General features: G+C 31.7%; 1 protein-coding gene across 3 annotated transcripts in view; it reads left to right on the top strand.

The window, feature by feature from the left end:
- The window catches only part of LOC127698474 (monocarboxylate transporter 12-B-like), a 267,985-nt gene continuing 248,928 nt past the window's right edge, over nucleotides 1–19,057 (top strand). The window contains exons 1-5 of one of the 3 annotated variants that reach the window (XM_052201955.1): nucleotides 1–62; nucleotides 10,060–10,150; nucleotides 14,613–14,756; nucleotides 15,705–15,848; nucleotides 17,913–18,896. In XM_052201955.1, coding sequence (XP_052057915.1) covers nucleotides 10,093–10,150; nucleotides 14,613–14,756; nucleotides 15,705–15,848; nucleotides 17,913–18,896 — 1,330 coding nt within the window. In that variant the 5' untranslated portion in view covers nucleotides 1–62; nucleotides 10,060–10,092. The other 2 variants (XM_052201954.1, XM_052201956.1) reach the window with 2 other exon arrangements.

Here is a 19,057-nt window from a genome sequence, read left to right as displayed (position 1 = left end):
TCCACATGGTAAACAAAACTGTTACTGGGTTAACACAGAATAGAGATTGTCAAGTATAACATGTATGCACAGTGCAAAATATTATGAATTTATGTAAATGTTTTTAAACAAAGTCACATCTATTGGTTGGGTTAAATTACATCTTCATATATTTCTGAGTACAGACTGAGATTAATACTATGCATAATGCAGAGGAATTATAGTTATCTCGTACCATTGTAAACTCGTACCAATGTCAACTCGTACCACTAAAAAAAAACTCGTACCAATGTAAAATCGTACCAATGCTAACTCGTACCACGGTAAATTCATACCATTGTAAACTCGTACCAACTTATTTAAATGTATTCAAATGGTGTTTAATGATGAATATATAGTTTAATTTCACTCAATACCTCTTAAGTCTGTAAAATGTATATAATCTGAAATTACACTGACCAATTTATGCTAATTTTCCTTGTCTAATTGGATAGAGAAAACCGTGGCAGATTGGCTTTGTTGTCTCCCTTGAACAGACCCTTTTTTTTACTTTTACTGACAACTATTTGATTTAATTTTTAATCATTCCAAATAAGTAACATTGAATAGATTTGGGTATTTTTCTATTGTTTCTAAAAGGAATTTTATTTAATGAGAGAATTTATTTCTTGTGTTTTAAAGGTTTAAAATTGGTTATGACCAACAGTTAGAAAGTATGAAATTTATTTTTATACAATATTCAGCTCATTGTTGCACAAAATCATGATTAAGACCATGCTTTAATTCATATAATCAAAAGGTCATTATATTCCCGATTTATATACATGTATAACACCTGTAGCCGAAGATACACCTCGCTCCAGCAACAGAGGAAAATAACTGATATCTGAAAAGGCACCTGAGATCACCCGCAGTTTCAAGTGGGGTTCGTGTGGCTTTTAATTCCAAGCTGTTAAATTATATAACAACAATCAAAATTTAATAATATGATTAACAAGTTGACTAGTTAATAATAACCCAATAATCATACAATCAAAGGAATTTAATATATCAATTAGCATGGTAATTAAGGAATTACATTCGTATTTTTGTCTAAGTTTTCATTAAAATCTGGTATAAAATTCAAGTAATTCAACTTTTTTATTAAGATTACAAAAAAAAATCATAAAACATTCGTATTTTTGAATATATTTTTAATGGTACGAGTTTGCAGTGGTACGAGTTCTGAATGGTACGACTTCCCAGTGGTACGAGTTTACGTTGGTACGAGTTAACTTTTTTGGTACGAGTTTACATGGTACGAGTTTACAATGGTACGAGTTAACTTGCTTCCATGCAGAGACATGTATAGTATCACTGAGAGACACACACATATATATATATATATATATATATATATATATATATGTATATATATGTCTCTAATAGTATAGAGTGTCTCTGCTATATGTTATAGTATATATTTCTCAGGTACAGTCAAACCTGTGTAAAGGAAAAATTTTAAAGACCTACACAATAAAAATGCCTACTGTGGTTCAAAAAGTTAAGGTTCATGTGGACCCTTCGTCTAAAATGGCTGCATTTTCACCTCAAAATTTACTCTGAGTACAGACAAACCTGTGCATCTGGAAAAGTTTTAAGGCATAGCATGCCCTAGATAAATAAAATTCAAATATATTTTATGTTTTAGAAAATTAAAAACTTTACCGGATTTTGCAGTGCACTTTTTTTCAATCCTCCAGAAGGTGCCAAAATAAACTAAGTTGGGAAAGAGGTTTGAGAACTTCCCCACAGGTAATAATTGAAGTGAACTGTTTTGATTGACATGGACAATAGATACCTGACAATAATTGGTGATTTAAACTGTGTACCTGAGTGGACCATATCAAGTGAAACTCAACTGTTTGTTAATTTTATCATCTTCTACAGGGACGAAAAAAAGTGCACTGCTAAATCCAGTTAAGTTTTAAATTTTCTAAAACATACAATGCATTAGAAGTTTATTTATCTAGGGCATGCTATGCCTTAAAACTTTTCCAGATGCGCAGGTTTGTCTGTACTCAGAGTAAATTTTGAGGTGAAAATGCAGTCATTTTAGCCAAAGGGTCCACATGAACCTTAAAGGGGCATTTAATTTAGCTGTCAATTTTATGTTCATCATGTTCAATATGTTTGACTCAAATTCTCATATTTGATTTATAACATACTAAAACGTATATCCAAATTACTAAAAGTCTAAAATAAACAATTAACAAGCATGGACTCGATAATATGTATCAGCATTTCGTGTGTATTTTTGTCTAGGCGCCATCTAATTTAACTATCAAGAATAGATGACCTCAAAAGACTGCTGACGGTCATATAACCCGATTTAAACATAAATATGAATATAAACAGAAAGTGACCACGTGCAATTGGATTTTTCTTAGCCTGTTTGATTTCATATTGTACATTAAAAAGTATGTTTATCATCATTTTTACCTACACATAAGAATGATTTTTTTGTAGATCGAATCAGTCAACCTAATGATTCATCCTTGTTTTAATTTCAATGTTGACATTCTTTTCCTTTTAATAGCTGAATACATGCGTAACCCATGTCCAGCAAAAGGGATAAATTGAAGGTCACATGAATACATATTCAATGATGTCGAAATTATTCACTTGCAAGTGAATAATTCATCAGCAATGTTTTTTTAGCTTATTTTGACAAAATTGAACCAAATTGGCTGCTAAAAACAAATGATTATTTCACTATTCAGGGGTTAAAAAAAACACTAGCCCGACGACCGGGGCTACAGCATTTACGCTTCGGGAAATCAAAACTTGTAACCCAATATGCCCGACGGACTAGTAACAAAAAATTCTTGGCGTTTCCAAAATAGAAAGTGGAAAATCCCCTCATCACTATTCTTTCTTAGCCAATCAGATTCAATTACTAGTACGTCATCCGGGATTCCAAGAATTTGAACTGATTTTGTACATGTTTTAAAAATAGAACAAATAACTCTTGGTGGACCGGTATCATGTATTGATCGCAATTCCCGTACTTTCAATATCGATTTCTCAGTACAGGGGGTATTGTACATTGCTTATGCCGAGATTTTCAATTACCGGTAACGATACTTGGGCCAGTGGGGGTATGATGCATTGATCGATATTGACCTGTCATGTCGAACAGCTGTTGAGCACTAAACCATCTAACAAAATATTTGAAATATTTTAGTACGGACACCCCAGGAACTTGGTCAGTTTCAAAACAAAAAACGGTAGATGAAGAGGGTAATGAGGCTGAAAATTCATCCCAAAAAAGGGCCAAATACAACCGGGAAAAGCGGAAAAGAACATTTATAGTGTCATGGACAAAAAGATTTCCAGGGCAAGGTCGGCTGTTGCTGATGATAAGCCAGAGACAATGTTTTGTGAATATTGCCGTTATTTTCCCGATCATGCTAATAAAAAGTCTGCTTTGTATGCGGGAACAAATATATGATTTGAACCACTGGTTCCATACATGAATGACAAGACCAATGAACATGTTTTCTGTAGTTTATCATGGTGATCAGAGATAATCTTAGGTAAACACTCGTGCAAAAAGAATGTCATGCAGTGACTGGAAATTTAATTACACGTGTATTATCGGATTAACTCTTCAATCCATTTAAATCCCCGAGGTCCTGTAAAATATTTAACAACCCATAGTACAACGGATAGAAATTAACAAGTTTAAAGAAGTCATTGTATTATGCAGCAAACTCTGAATTTGTAAGACATACTCGGGCTAGCAGGTCAGTTTTGATGGGCTTACAGTTCTTTCAACAGGGCTAGTAAATCCTGCTTCCAATAAGTCCTGGGCTAGTGAGCTGTAACAAAATTTTTTAACCCCTGCTATTTCACTTTCATTATTATTGTTAATTGAACAAAAAAAAATCATATTTAAATTTTTATATATCTCATAGCTAACATGGCTAATGCCCCTTAAGCTTTAACACTTGGATTTTGTGTGCATTCTATCTTTTCTATACCGAAGGTGTAAAATAAATTGTGTTGGATAAAATGAGATTTCCACAGTCTCTGGTTGCAATTTGTATCTATTTGTTTTGACTTATATGTCAAAAGAGCTAAGGGGAAATCCATACATGCATCTGCACAACTATAGGACTGGTGATTTAAAAAAAGAGACAGGAGATACCTAGGGGACAAAAAAAAATTATAAGACCATCAGATCATGCATGATTGATCAATGAAAAAAATCTCAACTCAAGATCTTCGAAGCTTTTAAAACTGAGAATAGCATGTGAGATTAGTTATGAAGAAAAAAGGAAAACTTTTGAGAGTTATTCCTCTGTCTTTGTTTCTAATTGTAATAATCTTGATCATGGTGGATGAAGAAGGTTCTTATACCACCTAAAAAGAAATCATGGCTGTTTGACAAATTCAACAATGGGGATACCACATGCCTTTTGCAAAGTCTGCAATAGAGACCACAATGATGAACATGGTAGCCTGAATGACATTTCAAATGCATGCAAGGACTTAACTTCATCAGATTGCTCATGTTGCTAGAACACTACCAATATAAAATAAGGAGATGTGGTACATGTATTATTGCCAATGAGACAACTATCCACCAAAGTTCAAATGAAGTGGATGTAAGCAAATATAGGCTTTCAACAATGAGAAAAACCCATACTGTATAGTCGTCAATAAAAGACCCCGACATGAAAAAATATGAAACAATTCAATTGATAAAAAACAAACGGCCTAATTTATTACAAAACTATTTATGAAAAGCAAATATGACAGACATGAACCAATGACAACCACTGAACTACAAGCTCCTGCTTTGGGACAGGCACATGAATGTGGCGGGGTTAAACATGTTTGTGAGCGCTCAACCTTCCCCTAAGCTGGGACAGTGGTGTCACAGCACAACATAAGAACAAACTATAAAAATAGTTGAAAATGGCTTAACTCATCAGATCGATACAAAGCAGAAAAACATTTATCATACATTAACAGCCCAACAGATATCGCTAGCCTGTATTTGTATACTATACAGATATCGCTTTAAAGCTACGCCCACTGCCAGACTAATTTTGTGTATTGCTGTTGACGAGTGTTGTATGAACTTTCGTGACCTCTAAATGTGTATTGCAGTCGCATTCCAATAACGTATTGCTTGAACTTATATGAACTATAGACTAATTTACGTTCTGTTTGTTTTCAAGCATTGCTTTAGAGCAATATGAAATAAAAATGAAAATATTTTGTCTTCCATTTAATTTTATATGTCATAAATGCATTACATGTGTAACACACAAAATCAACCATGCAACACTGTCAATAATCAGTGAATGTCACGTTCAGTTCGAAATTCTGAAGCGTAGGACAAATCATACACTTTTGTCTTAAATTGGACAATGTTTTGTTATTTCTTTTTACTGTTGAAATTAGTTGTTATGTTATAATAAATAATTATTAACTTTGAGTGATGTATTATTGTTGACCATGCAAGATTCTTTTCTGCGTACCGGTCATCAGCTGATTGTGTGATTTTTTTTTTAATATAACTACTCGGGCCTCATATAGGTATAATAAACAAAAACTAATATATTTTAAATCAAAAATAAATGCAATAAGTGTGAGTTTTTCTGTCTTTCAAAGCAAAAACAATGTACAAAATTTATTGCAGGATGAAGACAATAACTGTTTAGTGTTTTTAAATATCAGCTGTATTTGTTCTGGGCTCAAAACAGGAGTAATAGCTCGCTAAAGCTAGCGTTACTCCTGTTTCTTAGTTATTGTCTATATAAACATATTACACCAACATCCTAAGCATGTTACAAGTTAGCAGGACTGCAATATTTAAAAGTGATCTAATATTTAGTAAAATTTAAATTGAGTAAATAGATAAATTAATGCAAAAAGTTAAATAACTTAAAGTTCTTCTTTTTTTTTATAACAATAATGAGAATACATGTAAATGTAATAGGTACACTTTATCATGTTTACACTTGTACGCAGTAAAAATAAAGAGTTATAGTTCTTGGCATTATTCTTCAATCAAATTTGTGATTTCTGAAGCTATTTCATCTTCAAACAATTAAAAAGTTTCATTTTTTCACTGATTTTGACTTGTTTGTGTTTTTGGTGTTTAGGGGTAAATTTATGGACCTTTTTCCAGGGTTGATCTCTGGTGATCCAGAATTGGTAAGCAGATCATGTCTCATTAGAGGCAACAGTAGTGTTACAAATGGCAAGTGATGAAAGAAAGAAAAACGAATCTCGAAGTGCCCTAAATGATTTTCTGAAACTCAAAATGCATATAGTTTTATAAAATTGAATCTTCGTCCTGCCAGGCCATAACATTTTTCTTGTTTTAAATGTTAGTTTGAACTCATATGAATTTAGTTGTGTTATCACAGCCATTTTTACCAAATGGTTATGCTGGACCTTAAAATTGATAAAATCATCAGAATTGGTAGACGGTTCCATTGGTTTTGTGTACTATGGCCCCTAAATAAAGTCTTCAATAAAATGTCGGGGAATAAAACAAGAGTGAAAGATATTTAAAAAAGTTTAATATATATTATAATCTGTCCTTTGTAGACATACCCATCTTATATCGCACAGCTATATCAAAATAATATTATATGCTAATACAACTGTTTTGATACTAGATATGCTAATCATTAATGTATCTTTGCTTCTCCTCTGTTGAATACAAAACCATAAGACTGTCAGAGTTACTATTTGACTGAATGCATCTGATGGAGCAGAACAAAGTTTACTATTTTGAATAGAATTCTGCTCTTGCATACCCTGAAATTCAAAAGAAATATATAATTTCTTGCACATTCAACAAAAACAGAACTTAATTTCATACAAGTAGTTTGAACTATAAGCTTAATCATTGCAACATTGTGCAAGTGTCAATATTCTTGAACTTTGTTGAATCTAAAATTGTGACTTAATATCAAGTTTCTTTTCTCATAATCATGATAATTTCCAACATAAAAAGATAAAAATTATAATATATAAAAGTCAAGATAATGTCAGTATACTAATTCCTGAATATCTCAAAGCTTTATTTCTGCTAGGGTGTATAAATTCTGAGCTGCCCTATTTAGATTGTTAAAGTGCAAGAAAATGTGTGTAAATATATGCCACAAAAACCTCCCTCTTTACCTATAAAAGTCATATGTCAAAAGGTAGAACACACAATAAAGAACCTGCACTGTTAAGCTAAGAACAGGTAGACTTTGTCAATGTACGTACAGGGTTAAAAAAGAAAATAAGTGACAATTAATTTCGTCAGTAGGGTCAAAAGGTGCTCGTTACTACAGGAGGCTGGTTGAAGGAAGCAACAGCTACTGGTTGAATACCGCAGCTCAAGAAAAAATAAAATAGAAAAATCAATTCTTTCAGGCTTCATGAAGTTGTATCATGAATCTAATTGAAATCAGCCATTTTTGTGAGAAGCCAGTAGGTGTTTTTGAAATCACAAGACTGTCAGAAGAAATAATCGTTTTAACTAAAATAGGTGGTATGTCAGACCTGCACGTCTTGCTTTTGAAAGATGTAAGAACTTTCCTGTGTTTAAATATTTTTGGACATTTAATACGACAGAAGGTATCTTGAGAAATACTGTCTAATTTTAATTTTTTAAGAGAAACTTCTTTAAATATGATATGCTGATAGCCACTTACATATTTTCAAAGAATTTTTTTTATTTAAAAGTATGTGGTATCTGTTATCCTATAAATGGAACTTTTGTGTAAGAGTTTATTGAATTCCTAAATAACAAATAAACATGAAAACTAGCATGGGATTATTAAAGGACTGCTGTGACCCATCGTCCTATAATTATAGGACTTTATTCAAATACTAATAGTCAGTCTTGGCTTTACATGTCTTATTTAATTATTATATTTTCCTTTGATATAACAATATGTATTGCGGAATAACATTTTAATTTTATGGCTATTAAAAATGGTTGAAAAGTCTTTTAAGTATATCATTAAGTGTCTTTGATATTAAAATACCTTTGAGTTTCAACTACTTTCTGATATTAATCATTTGAATGACACTAATACAGGGGAAATTAGTCTACTCTCTTTGTACTAGGTGAGTATTTTTTCCCCATTTCAGATAGGGTTGCAGCTCAAGTCTGATATCTGTTAATTGATAAAAGGAAGAATAGTGAATAAAGGCAACGAAGGATAAAAGTCATTTGGCTATAAACATGATAAACAAAATAAGTGTTTATTTTAAATTTGTTTTGGAATTTTTAATTATTATTTATTTTTGTAATTGAATTTCTTAGAAAGGATCCTGCTATCAGTTTTATTTTTTTCCTCAGATTTTCTGTAGCTTTTGTCATTGCTGAAAAAAAGAGGATTTTTCAAACACATTACTATGACCAACCAGAGCTTTCAATACATTTCTAAGTATGTATCAAAATTCAAAGGCATTTTTGTGTCTAAACTCACTTTTTGATATACATTATGTCAAATTTCCGTTATCAGTATGCTTTGCTTAGACTTTTTGAAAAACTTTAAAATTTCCTAGATTCTTGTGGTCAACGAGTGTTTATTGGTAATCAGTGTGATCTTCAATGACTTATGTAATAGTATTGTTTGTGATAGCAGTAGGACAAATCGTTTGTGTTAATTCCCTAAAGCATTTTTGACAAAACTGTAAACATTGATATACTTAAAGATAACTTTTTGATAAATCAGATTTAAAAGAATCTATTAATTGAAAAAAATCAGTCAAGCGAAATTTCCAGAATTTTTAATGTTAATTTTATGTATGGTTATCAGGTGGGCTTTACAAAAGTGAAGTGACTTTAACATGTTTATAGTACATTTCTTCTCAAAATTTGAAATAGAGGTTATGTGATAATGTTTTGTAAGAAAGTTGATGTTTTCCTTATATGGAAAAATCCTCTTAATGATATACAATAATAATATATAACCATCTTGATTATGATTATGTGGATGCATTTGACTTATAAATGTATGTATAACTTATAAAAACTTATTGCAAATTCATATTTTGTTTAGAATGAAAAATTGCAGTCATGTTTTATAATTTAACAGAAAATCGTTTGAGGTGTGATGCACCTGTTGTGAGTGTACTTTATAAAACAATTTATGTTTAAGATGTACAGGTATAAAGTTAATGCTTTAGTTAGATTTGTCCAAGTCATAACCAAGATATTATTGTAAAAATCAAAGTTTAGATTTCATAAAAAAGGCATTGCACAAGTTTGTTTTTCAGCAAGAAATGCTGTGCCATTCCCTAGGTTTTTTTTATGGGAAATCATTGCCCAGTTTTGGGGTTTCTTCAATTGAGGGTTAATATAGTTGATTTGACAAATGATTTTCCTGCTAAATTTAACTTTTTGAGCATCTTGATTTGGTTTAATATCTTCCAGTATAGTTGAATCAGGCAGGTTTGGGCAATAATTGCTTAAATTGTCAAAAGGGGTAATTCTGGAGACCTTTGAAAATGCTGAAAGACTCTGCTCTTCTTGAAATCTTTGCAAACATTATGCATAAACACCATTAATTTTGTAATGTTCTTGGTTTATTTCTGCAAGTTTTTACTCCTATCATATGACTATTGTTGTCAAGTTTTATTGACAGAATTAGAAACGATTGGATATTTGTATTGTTGTTTGACAACAGTTATTGGAAAGCTGATTGTATGTGACCATATAAAACTTTACAAAATGATGAATAATATAAATAGTAATTGTTAAATAATGATTCAACTACAATCCCTATTGATTGGGATATTTGTACACAAAATAAACTTGAGATAGGGAATTTTAGAATTAAAAATGTATAGTTGCAGAAAATTCAATATTAATTGGGTAAAATGATAGATCCTTTTTCTCTAAAGTTTTAATGAAAAACAATGAGTATGATATTCTGAACAGATTTGGCAGGAAATCACATAGTCAAGACCATTTAATAAATGTGCAGTTTGTCAAAAAAAATTCTTAATTGGTTAGAAAGAGAATAAGTTATCACAATAATATAAAAAGACATGCTTTTAATTTTTCAGGTGATAAGTAACCTTGCAAATTAAGCAACAAGTATGGCAGAACAGAGAGGTGTTCCGTATGATAGAGGATGGGCCTGGATGATTGTTGTTGGTAAAGGAAACGTTAATTATCAAATTATTTAAGGACTTGTTGCTGTATCATGTACAGATTTATATACAGACCAACAACACCACCCTGTTATATGGATGGCATCTAATTTAAGGATGTAAGAAGTAAAATTCTGTTTAAAAAAAAAATAGTTTCGTTAAGTGCATTATTTCCAAAGTAAAACAAAACTTATTGAAGATGGCCATTACATAACTTGAAAATGATATTGATAAAATTATGACAAAGCTTTATTTTAATCTGCCTGTACCTCTAATAGAATACTTATGTATATATATATATAATTACTCTAAATATCAGCACAACAATGTTAAATCTGCAAATTTGCGAAAGCAAATTTTTGTTCTTCCCTCGCTGGGATTCAAACTCATGCTATTGAGATATCGAGACAACACCGCCTGCACTGTGTCCAGTACTCTAGACAGCTCTGCCACGTAGACTGAACATACATCTAAATATGTGACAACTTTACGACAGACAATTTCCATCGGATAACTTGTGATTATACTGGGTTTGTCTCAAATTTATCCCAACAATTTTAAATCTGCAAGTTTGCAAATTTTTGTTCTTCCCTTAACGGGATTGGAACCACTGCATCTGAGACATCGTGACAACACCACCTGCACTGTATCCAATGCCCTAGACCACTTGACCAACTAGGCTATATAAAAAATATAGCTTTAGTTAGTTTAGTAATGCCTTTCCTAATCTGGGTTTTCTAGGGTTGTAACACAGTACATGATGTACACTGATGATGTATATAGTGGCAAGTAGATGGTATACCTTGCAGATCAGCTGTTTTTATACGACCGCAAAAAAATTTGCGGTCGTATATTGGTTTCACGTCGTCGGCGTCGTCCGAAGACATTTGGTTTCCTGACAATAACTTACAGTTTAAGTGTATGGATCTCTATGAAATTAAACCAAAAGGAAGGTTGGGATTGTTTTTGGGGGTGATGGTCCCAACCGTTTAGGAATTAGGGGCCAAAACAAGCAATTTTTCTAGTTTCCGGACAATAACTTGTGTATAAGTATTTTGATTACTCTGAAATTGTACCACAAGGTTCAATACCACAAGTAGAAGGTTGGGATTCATTTCGGGGGTAATTGTCCAAACTGTTCAGGAATAAGGGGCCAAAAAGGCTCTATAAGCATTTTTCTAGTTTTCAGACAATATCTTGTGTTTAAGTTTATGGATGTCTCTTAATTTGTACCACATTTTACAAAAAGAAAATTTCTTCAAAATTATTTTTTTTGGAAGGGGGGTAAATTTTTTTTTTTGAGGGGGGGGGGGCAATTTTTTTTTACCTCAAAAGAAAATTCTTTCCAAATATTATTTTTTTTGGAAGGGGGGAGGGTAAAAAAAAAATTGTTTTTTGGGGGTAAATTTTTTTTTTTGAGGGGGGGGGGGGCAATTTTTTTTTACCTCAAAAGAAAATTCATTCCAAATATTATTTTTTTGGAAGGGGGGGAGGGTAAAAAAAAATTTGTTTTTGGGGATCAATTTTTTTTTCTTAAAGATTTAAGAAATTGTCAATTTTCCAAAGAAAAAAATTGGGGGTCACAATTTATTTTGCTAATTCTTTGTATATAGTCTGAAAACAGATTTACTAAGTATTGCGCAACAGCACAGTGTATTGCACAACAGCAAGAAATCTTCAATTGAATATCAATTCAAATCATACAACTAATTTCAAGTTCTTTAACTACATTTATTCTGTGTCAGAAATATTTAATTACAATCCAAATTCAGGCCTGTATCAAGCTTGAATATTGTGTCCATTTTTGCCCCAACTGTTCAGGGTTGCACCTCTGCGGTCGTATCCAGCTGCGCTCGGCGAAGCAGTTTATTTTATATGTATATATATACATTGTATGAAGGGCTAGATATAATTTAAAATCTTATTCATCTTTTTAATGAAGGTCATAAAATAGTACTTTTTCCCATTGATGCCATCAATGGGTTTCTCGTTTTTTATATAGATTAGACCGTTTTTTTTTCTGTTTGAATTGTTTTACACTAGTCATTCTGGGGCCCTTTATAGCTTGCTGTTCTGTGAGAGCCAAGGCTCCGTGTTGAAGGCCATACTTTGACCCATAATTGCTTACTTTTTACACATTGTGACTTGGATGGAGAGTTGTCTCATTGGCACTCATACCACATCTTCTTATTTATATTTATATTTATATTTTATTTTCTGAATCCAGATTTGACTTTAATTGCAGCTTGTGCTTTTCAACTGGTTTGATATATTAAAGAGCGGTGATGTGAAGTTTTATTATCCCTCAGTTGTTCCACACTAATTTGCTTTTAATAATTACTTTGTGTAAAAATTATGGTTATTGTCTCGCCTTGACGGAGTCAAAAAGCGAGACATAAGTATGCTGTTTCCTGCAGGAGCAGTGGCAGCGTCAACAGTGTATTAGTTTGTGATTAGTTAAGTTTATGGGGAACCACTAGCGGTAGGTCATTGATATTTGGTATGCAGTTGTATTAGCATTGGCACATCTCATTTCCGTGTGATTATTTGGCCCTGCCCCCTCAGTCATGGTCTAGTGACTTTGAAACTTTTGCTTAGTTTTCATATATTAGTTTGTGATTAGGTCAGTTTATAAGGAACCACTAGTGGTAGGTCATTGATATTTGGTATGCAGTTGTATAAGCCTTGGCACATCTCATTTCCATGGTGATTGTTTTGCCCCCACTTCCTCAGTCATGGTCTATTGACTTTGAAACTTTTGCTTAGTTTACATGTATTAGTTTGTGATTAGTTCAGTTTATGGGGAACCACTAGTGGTAGGTCAATGATATTTGGTATGCAGTTGTATTATCACTGGCATATCTCATTTCTTGGAGATTTTTTGGCCCTGCCCCTCAGTCATGGTCTATTGACATTGCAACTTTTGCTTAGTTTACATGTATTAGTTTGTTATTAGATCAGTTTATGGGGAACTACTAGTGGTAGGTCAATGATATTTGGTATACAGTTGTATTAGCATTTCCATGGAGAATTTTTGGGGCTGGACCTTCAGTCATGGTTCATTGACTTTGAACATTTTGCATAACTTACATGTTAAAGCAAATGCTATTTTAATTTCAACATTTGCATTTTACTATCAAAATAACAAAAAGGCTAGACATATCTTTGTGTCAACAGTTTATACTTCTCACAAACTTGTAACGACCTGAAGTTTCATTTAGAAATTAAAGATTTTACCTCAAAAAATGAAACACATTTAAAAGAGATGCTCTGTAGGAGCTTATCATTTTAGCAATATGTATAAATAAGTCTTACATGTCTTAAGTGGCCATGGTTTATTAAAATTTTACTATCAAAATAACAAAAAGGCTAGACATATCTTTGTGTCAACAGTTTATACTTCTTTCAAACTTGTAATGACCTGAAGTTTCATTTAGAAATTAAAGATTTTACCTCAAAAAATGAAACACATTTAAAAGAGATGCTCTGTAGGAGCTTATCATTTTAGCAATATGTATAAATAAGTCTTAAGTGGCCATGGTTTATTAAAATTTTACTATCAAAATAACAAAAAGGCTAGACATATCTTTGTGTCAACAGTTTATACTTCTCACAAACTTGTAATGACCTGAAGTTTCATTTAGAATTTAAAGATTTTACCTCAAAAAATGAAACACATTTAAAAGAGATGCTCTGAAGGAGCTTATCATTTTAGCAATATGTATAAATAAGTCTTAAGTGGCCATGGTTTATTAAAAACTTACATCCACATTAAAACAATAGTGTTCTCAAATCTAATGTTCATTATACTTTGTTTGGTTTTTTTTTGTGATAAACACACAAATGTTAGATTTGACAGAAAGTTTATTTAAGAAAGTTTGGGTTTGAGCAAAAAATGGGAGAATTATTTTATGTATGCCAAAATGTAGACTTTATTACACTATTTAAACAAATATATCATAGATATTCCATGTCACAGAGTTTGTTTCAAACTATAGCTAGTTCACAATCCTCTTACTTTATAGAGATTATATAAAAAAACACAAAATCATATGAACTGAAAGAACAACTAGATGATAGAATTACAGAATGAAAGTTTGATGAGATAATTATCATTTAATACTTCTAAAAAGAAAAAGACATTCCATAAGCTAGATTTAATTTATGAGGATTTTTAACAGTTAGAAGTTTCTATTAAGTATTTCAAAATCAGTGATAACTTCAAAAATGTTTATAAGATGCAAGTACTAAGTAATTGATCTTTGATTCAACCATACTTTTGATATCAGACCTGTTTGAAAAGCTGGGGAAATCTAAAAGCTTCTAAAACTTGCACCATGAATAAAATTTATTATCAACTCTTAGACTTAGGTGTTATAATAGTTGATGTAAAATGTTTTTTCCATAAGTTTCACTATTTGAAATCTAATAATTTTATTTCTTGTAATATGTATTTTTTATTTCAGGTTATTTTGCCAGTAGTTTTATCATGGTGGGAGTGGCTAAATCATATGGTATACTGATGAAGCCACTAATGGAAGAGTTTGATGTTGATATTACAATTGCCTCCCTTGGAATGGCAGTTGGTGCAGGAATTTATACACTGGCTGGTATGCTAAGATTTAGTGATAATTTGCTACCATTATTATTGTGTGTTATTCTTGACTGATAATATCTGTATCTTTTAAGTAATTGAAAATAATATACACATTTCATTTGCACTCATTACCAAACAAAATAGAAATGTTTAGTGAGACTTAACCATTTCTAAGTCTTATATAATTATATCATACATGTAATTCTCCTGTTATTAGATAAAAATCATGCATTCAATAGTCCACTTCTGTCTTTCTGCTCAATGCATTATCTATTTGAAACTCCTGGTATGTGAAAGTATAACCTAAATCATTGAAGCCTGAGGCAACCAATGATTCATCTGAACTGATTGGTCAATTAAAAAAATATTCTACTCAGAAACAAATGATTTGAAACTTCAAGGTGATATAGGTTTGAAGACTTCTACAAATGTTCCTTAAATTTTAATGTTGAAAGAGCTGCAAACATTACAGCATGGTGACACATAACAGTATTGGTGAAACAATATTGAAAATCACATCCATCACTCATCATATTCCTGTTTTCTGAATGCTTATGGTGGTGTTACCATTAGTCAGCAACATCTCACAGTTCAACTTGTTTTTCTGACCAAAAATTGGCCAGTAAAGACAGGAACTTGAACATTGTAATTGTTTATCTGCCTCCTGATTAGAAAAAAAGGCTAACAGATAATAATGATAATAATATAATTAAGTGTTTACATTACTAAATGTCTATATGTCACCAAACAATATTACTTCATTATATTATCTATGTACAGTAGCTGCAATACATTTAAAAGATCTTATTCAATTAATCAATGGGCATTAGTAAAAATCAAAAAGAAATTGAAATATGATAAACAGTGAATGGTCATGAAGGTATCTCTGTAGAGAGAAATAGTGCAACATAAAACCAAGTACAATGTTGAATTATGAAATTAATTTTCAAAACATTTTCAGCACCAGTCTTTGTTGCTCTCGGTCAACATTTTACAGAGAGATCTGTTGTTATGTTTGGAGCTGTCTTTGCATGTGTCTTCATCTCCTTATGTTATTTCAAGATCGGCATTTGGTATTTGATTTGGATGTATGGTATAGGAGCAGGTAAGCTTAAATCTTAACTGAAGAACAAATTTATTGCAAGAAAATTATAATTGATTAGTTTTAACTCATCTACCCTTAGTCCAGAATGCTCTTTTGCAGTTACATGGCTTCGTTCATGCACGAACTCTTTCAAAGATCTCTGAAACCATCCAACAAATAGAATTCAAATTAAAAATTATTGATCTTTAGAGTTACTAAATTGTAGTTTGTCAATTATATAAAGGCCTCTCAACCAACTTGGCGCCTCCATAAAATACAAAACATAATGGTGAAATGCTAGTAATTGAAATTGTAATTTTGAAAACCATAATAAGGAAAATACAATCTTGACATTATAGGAGTTATTGTCCTTAAATGACTGTTTTTGTCCTGCCTTGACAGAATCAAAAAGTGAGACTTTGTATGCTGGTTCTGGCATTGGCAGCCGCAGTGTCAACACTTTGTTAAAGTTTGTGATTGAGGCAGTTTAAGGGGAATTACTAATGGTAAATGAATAATATTTGGTTTGCAGTTTTATAAGCATTGGCACTTCTCATTGTATTTATGTTAAGTTTATTACCATGGAGAATTTTTGCCCCTGCCCCCTCAGTCATGGACTATTGACTCTGAAACTTTTGCATAGTTTACATGTTAAAGTTTGTGATTATGTCAGTTTAAAGGGAACCACTTACAATAAGTCAGTGATATTTAATATGCAGTTGTATAAGTATATATATGCACATCTCATTTCCAAGGAGATTATTGACTACGAAACAATTTCATAGCTTAAAAGTTAAAGTTTGTTATTAGGTTAGTCTAAGGGGAACCACTTCTCATTAGTTAATAATATTTGGTATGCAGTTGTATTAGCATTGGTTCATCTCATTTCCATGGAGATTATTTGACCCATCCCCCTCAGTCTTGGTGTTTTGACCCAGAAACTTTTGCACAGTTTACATGTTTAAGTTTGTGATCAGGTCAGGTAAAGGGGAAGCACTTACGAAAAGTAAAAGACCTTTAGTCTGCAGTTGTATTAGCATTGGCACATCTTATTTCCACAAAAAATTATTTGGTCCTGTGCCTTCAGTCATTGTTTATTGTCTTTGAATATTTTGCATAATTTACATGTTAAAGTATTGCAATTGTATTTTAACATTTACATTTTTACTATCAAAATTACATACAGACATATCTCTGTTATAACAGTTTATTTACCATATTTAGGACATATGCCTATAAACTTGTAAACTATACTATATTAACAGAAAGTGTAAACACAAAATATACAATAATGCTAATAACACAGAATTTATTACCAGCTTGACTGTCAATGACTGAATTAATGAATCTTTAGTTGCAGAAGCAAACATTATGCTACAGCAAAATAACATAATATATATTTATAGTAACAATATAAATGTCAGTATACAGAGAACAGCATGATGGATATGATAGTCATAGCAAGCATAGACATACAACAGTTATGCAATTATAAGTTGTAATCTTAGCTTCCATGCCACATTTCAAAATTTACACAATTTTTCTGCTTATTTCTATGAGCTAGCTTGCAAAAGAAATACAAGTTTTCTTTTACAATAATACAGGATATGTATGTACTTACATCAGTTTACTGACTAGAAGCCACACTTAAGGATGTTAGCTACTTTTGCTTTTGATTTTTTTGTCAGATATTCGAATCCTCTAGTTTTATCTATGTAATGCCAATAAATATTTTTCCCTTAAACCTCTACTTTTCTTTTTATAATTTTGTTACATATAGTTTTAAAAGCCATATTTGAAAATCTTTTAAAATCTTTGTTATTTTTTCATAATTTTAGAAAGAAAAAAGGTGCCAATGTTAAATGTATAAAAAAATCTAAAGAAAATCACTTCCCGCCAAATTTTCAATGGTTTATATCTCGAAAACAAGCCCACGGACCCTTCATTTTTTTCAGCTTCTTTAGTTCCTTTATTCATAAACTTTTAATTTGTAACAGTATTTTAAAGAGCTTGTTATTTTGAAGCAGAAGCGAACATCCTTAAATCAACAGTTAAGGATAATTTGAATAATTTTATCTGTTTAAGGAATTGGAAATTCCTGTTTATTTGGAAATGGTCTAGTGATGATTGGCAGCTATTTCAAAAGAATTCGTACAGTTGCTAATGGTGTTGCATTGTCAGGAGCTAGTGTTGGAACATTTGTTATTCCTCCACTAATGGAGTTCTTATTGCAGACATATGGACTACCAGGAACGTACCTTATCTTGGGGGGTTTATATTTATCTGTAGCTGTTTGTGGGGCCCTCTACCGTCCATTAAAATTTTATACAACTGAAAGAAAAGCAGGAGAAAACGATGAAAAGCATAAATTACTAAAAGAAGATCTGAACGATTCTACAAGAAAGAGGACAAATGTTGTTCAGGAAAAAGAAAATCAAGTGGTTAGCAACACATGTGAACCTTATACAGATTTGGAAATCCAGATTGATACAGAAGTGAATCGAGAGAAATCTGTGTCATTTGTTACAAGCACTGGTTCATTAGTTATGGGATCAATGGAAAGTTTGGCACAAGTCGTACAGGCAGATGAATCCAAGAAACTGTCTAATAATATCACAATCAAAATCTGTGGAAAATCTATAGTTATTCCAAAAATATTTCATTTTTCAGTGCTGAAAATGCCGGAGGTTGTGTTTTATACAATTTTCTCGTTTCTTGTTTTCTTTGGATATTTTAATTTTATCATTTTTATGCCATTAGATGCTGCCAGTAGAGGATTTGAAAGTTTCCAAAAAGCATGGCTCGTTTCTTGTGCTGGTATAGGGGATCTCATTGGAAGAATAGTTGTGGGAATCGTAGGAGATCTTAGAATAATAGAACGATATAAAATAATTGGTGCCACCTGTATATTTTGTGGTATAAATATATTAATATTCAACTTTGCTACTGTATTTTGGTGGTGCGCTATACATACAACACTGTATGGATTTTTTGGAGGTGCCTATGTTGCCCTGACCTCAATTGTATTGATTGATATGGTTGGATTAGAGATTATGCCCAAAGCAATAGGTGTAATTCTACTGATACAAGGACTTGGTGCAGCTATTGGACAACCTGTTGAAGGTAATGTAAATCTTTTTTTAACTTTGTATGTCATGTATGTATAGGTTTCTACTGTCATCATGGTAAACATGGTATATGCAATTATGATAAGAATAAAAGGATATGTT

Source organism: Mytilus californianus, unplaced genomic scaffold (genome assembly GCF_021869535.1).
Source record: "Mytilus californianus isolate M0D057914Y unplaced genomic scaffold, xbMytCali1.0.p SCAF_4, whole genome shotgun sequence".
NCBI classification, from domain to species: Eukaryota; Metazoa; Mollusca; class Bivalvia; order Mytilida; family Mytilidae; genus Mytilus; species Mytilus californianus.
The sequence above is the reverse complement of the archived record's forward strand: the minus strand, read 5'-3'. Positions and strand labels throughout refer to the sequence as shown.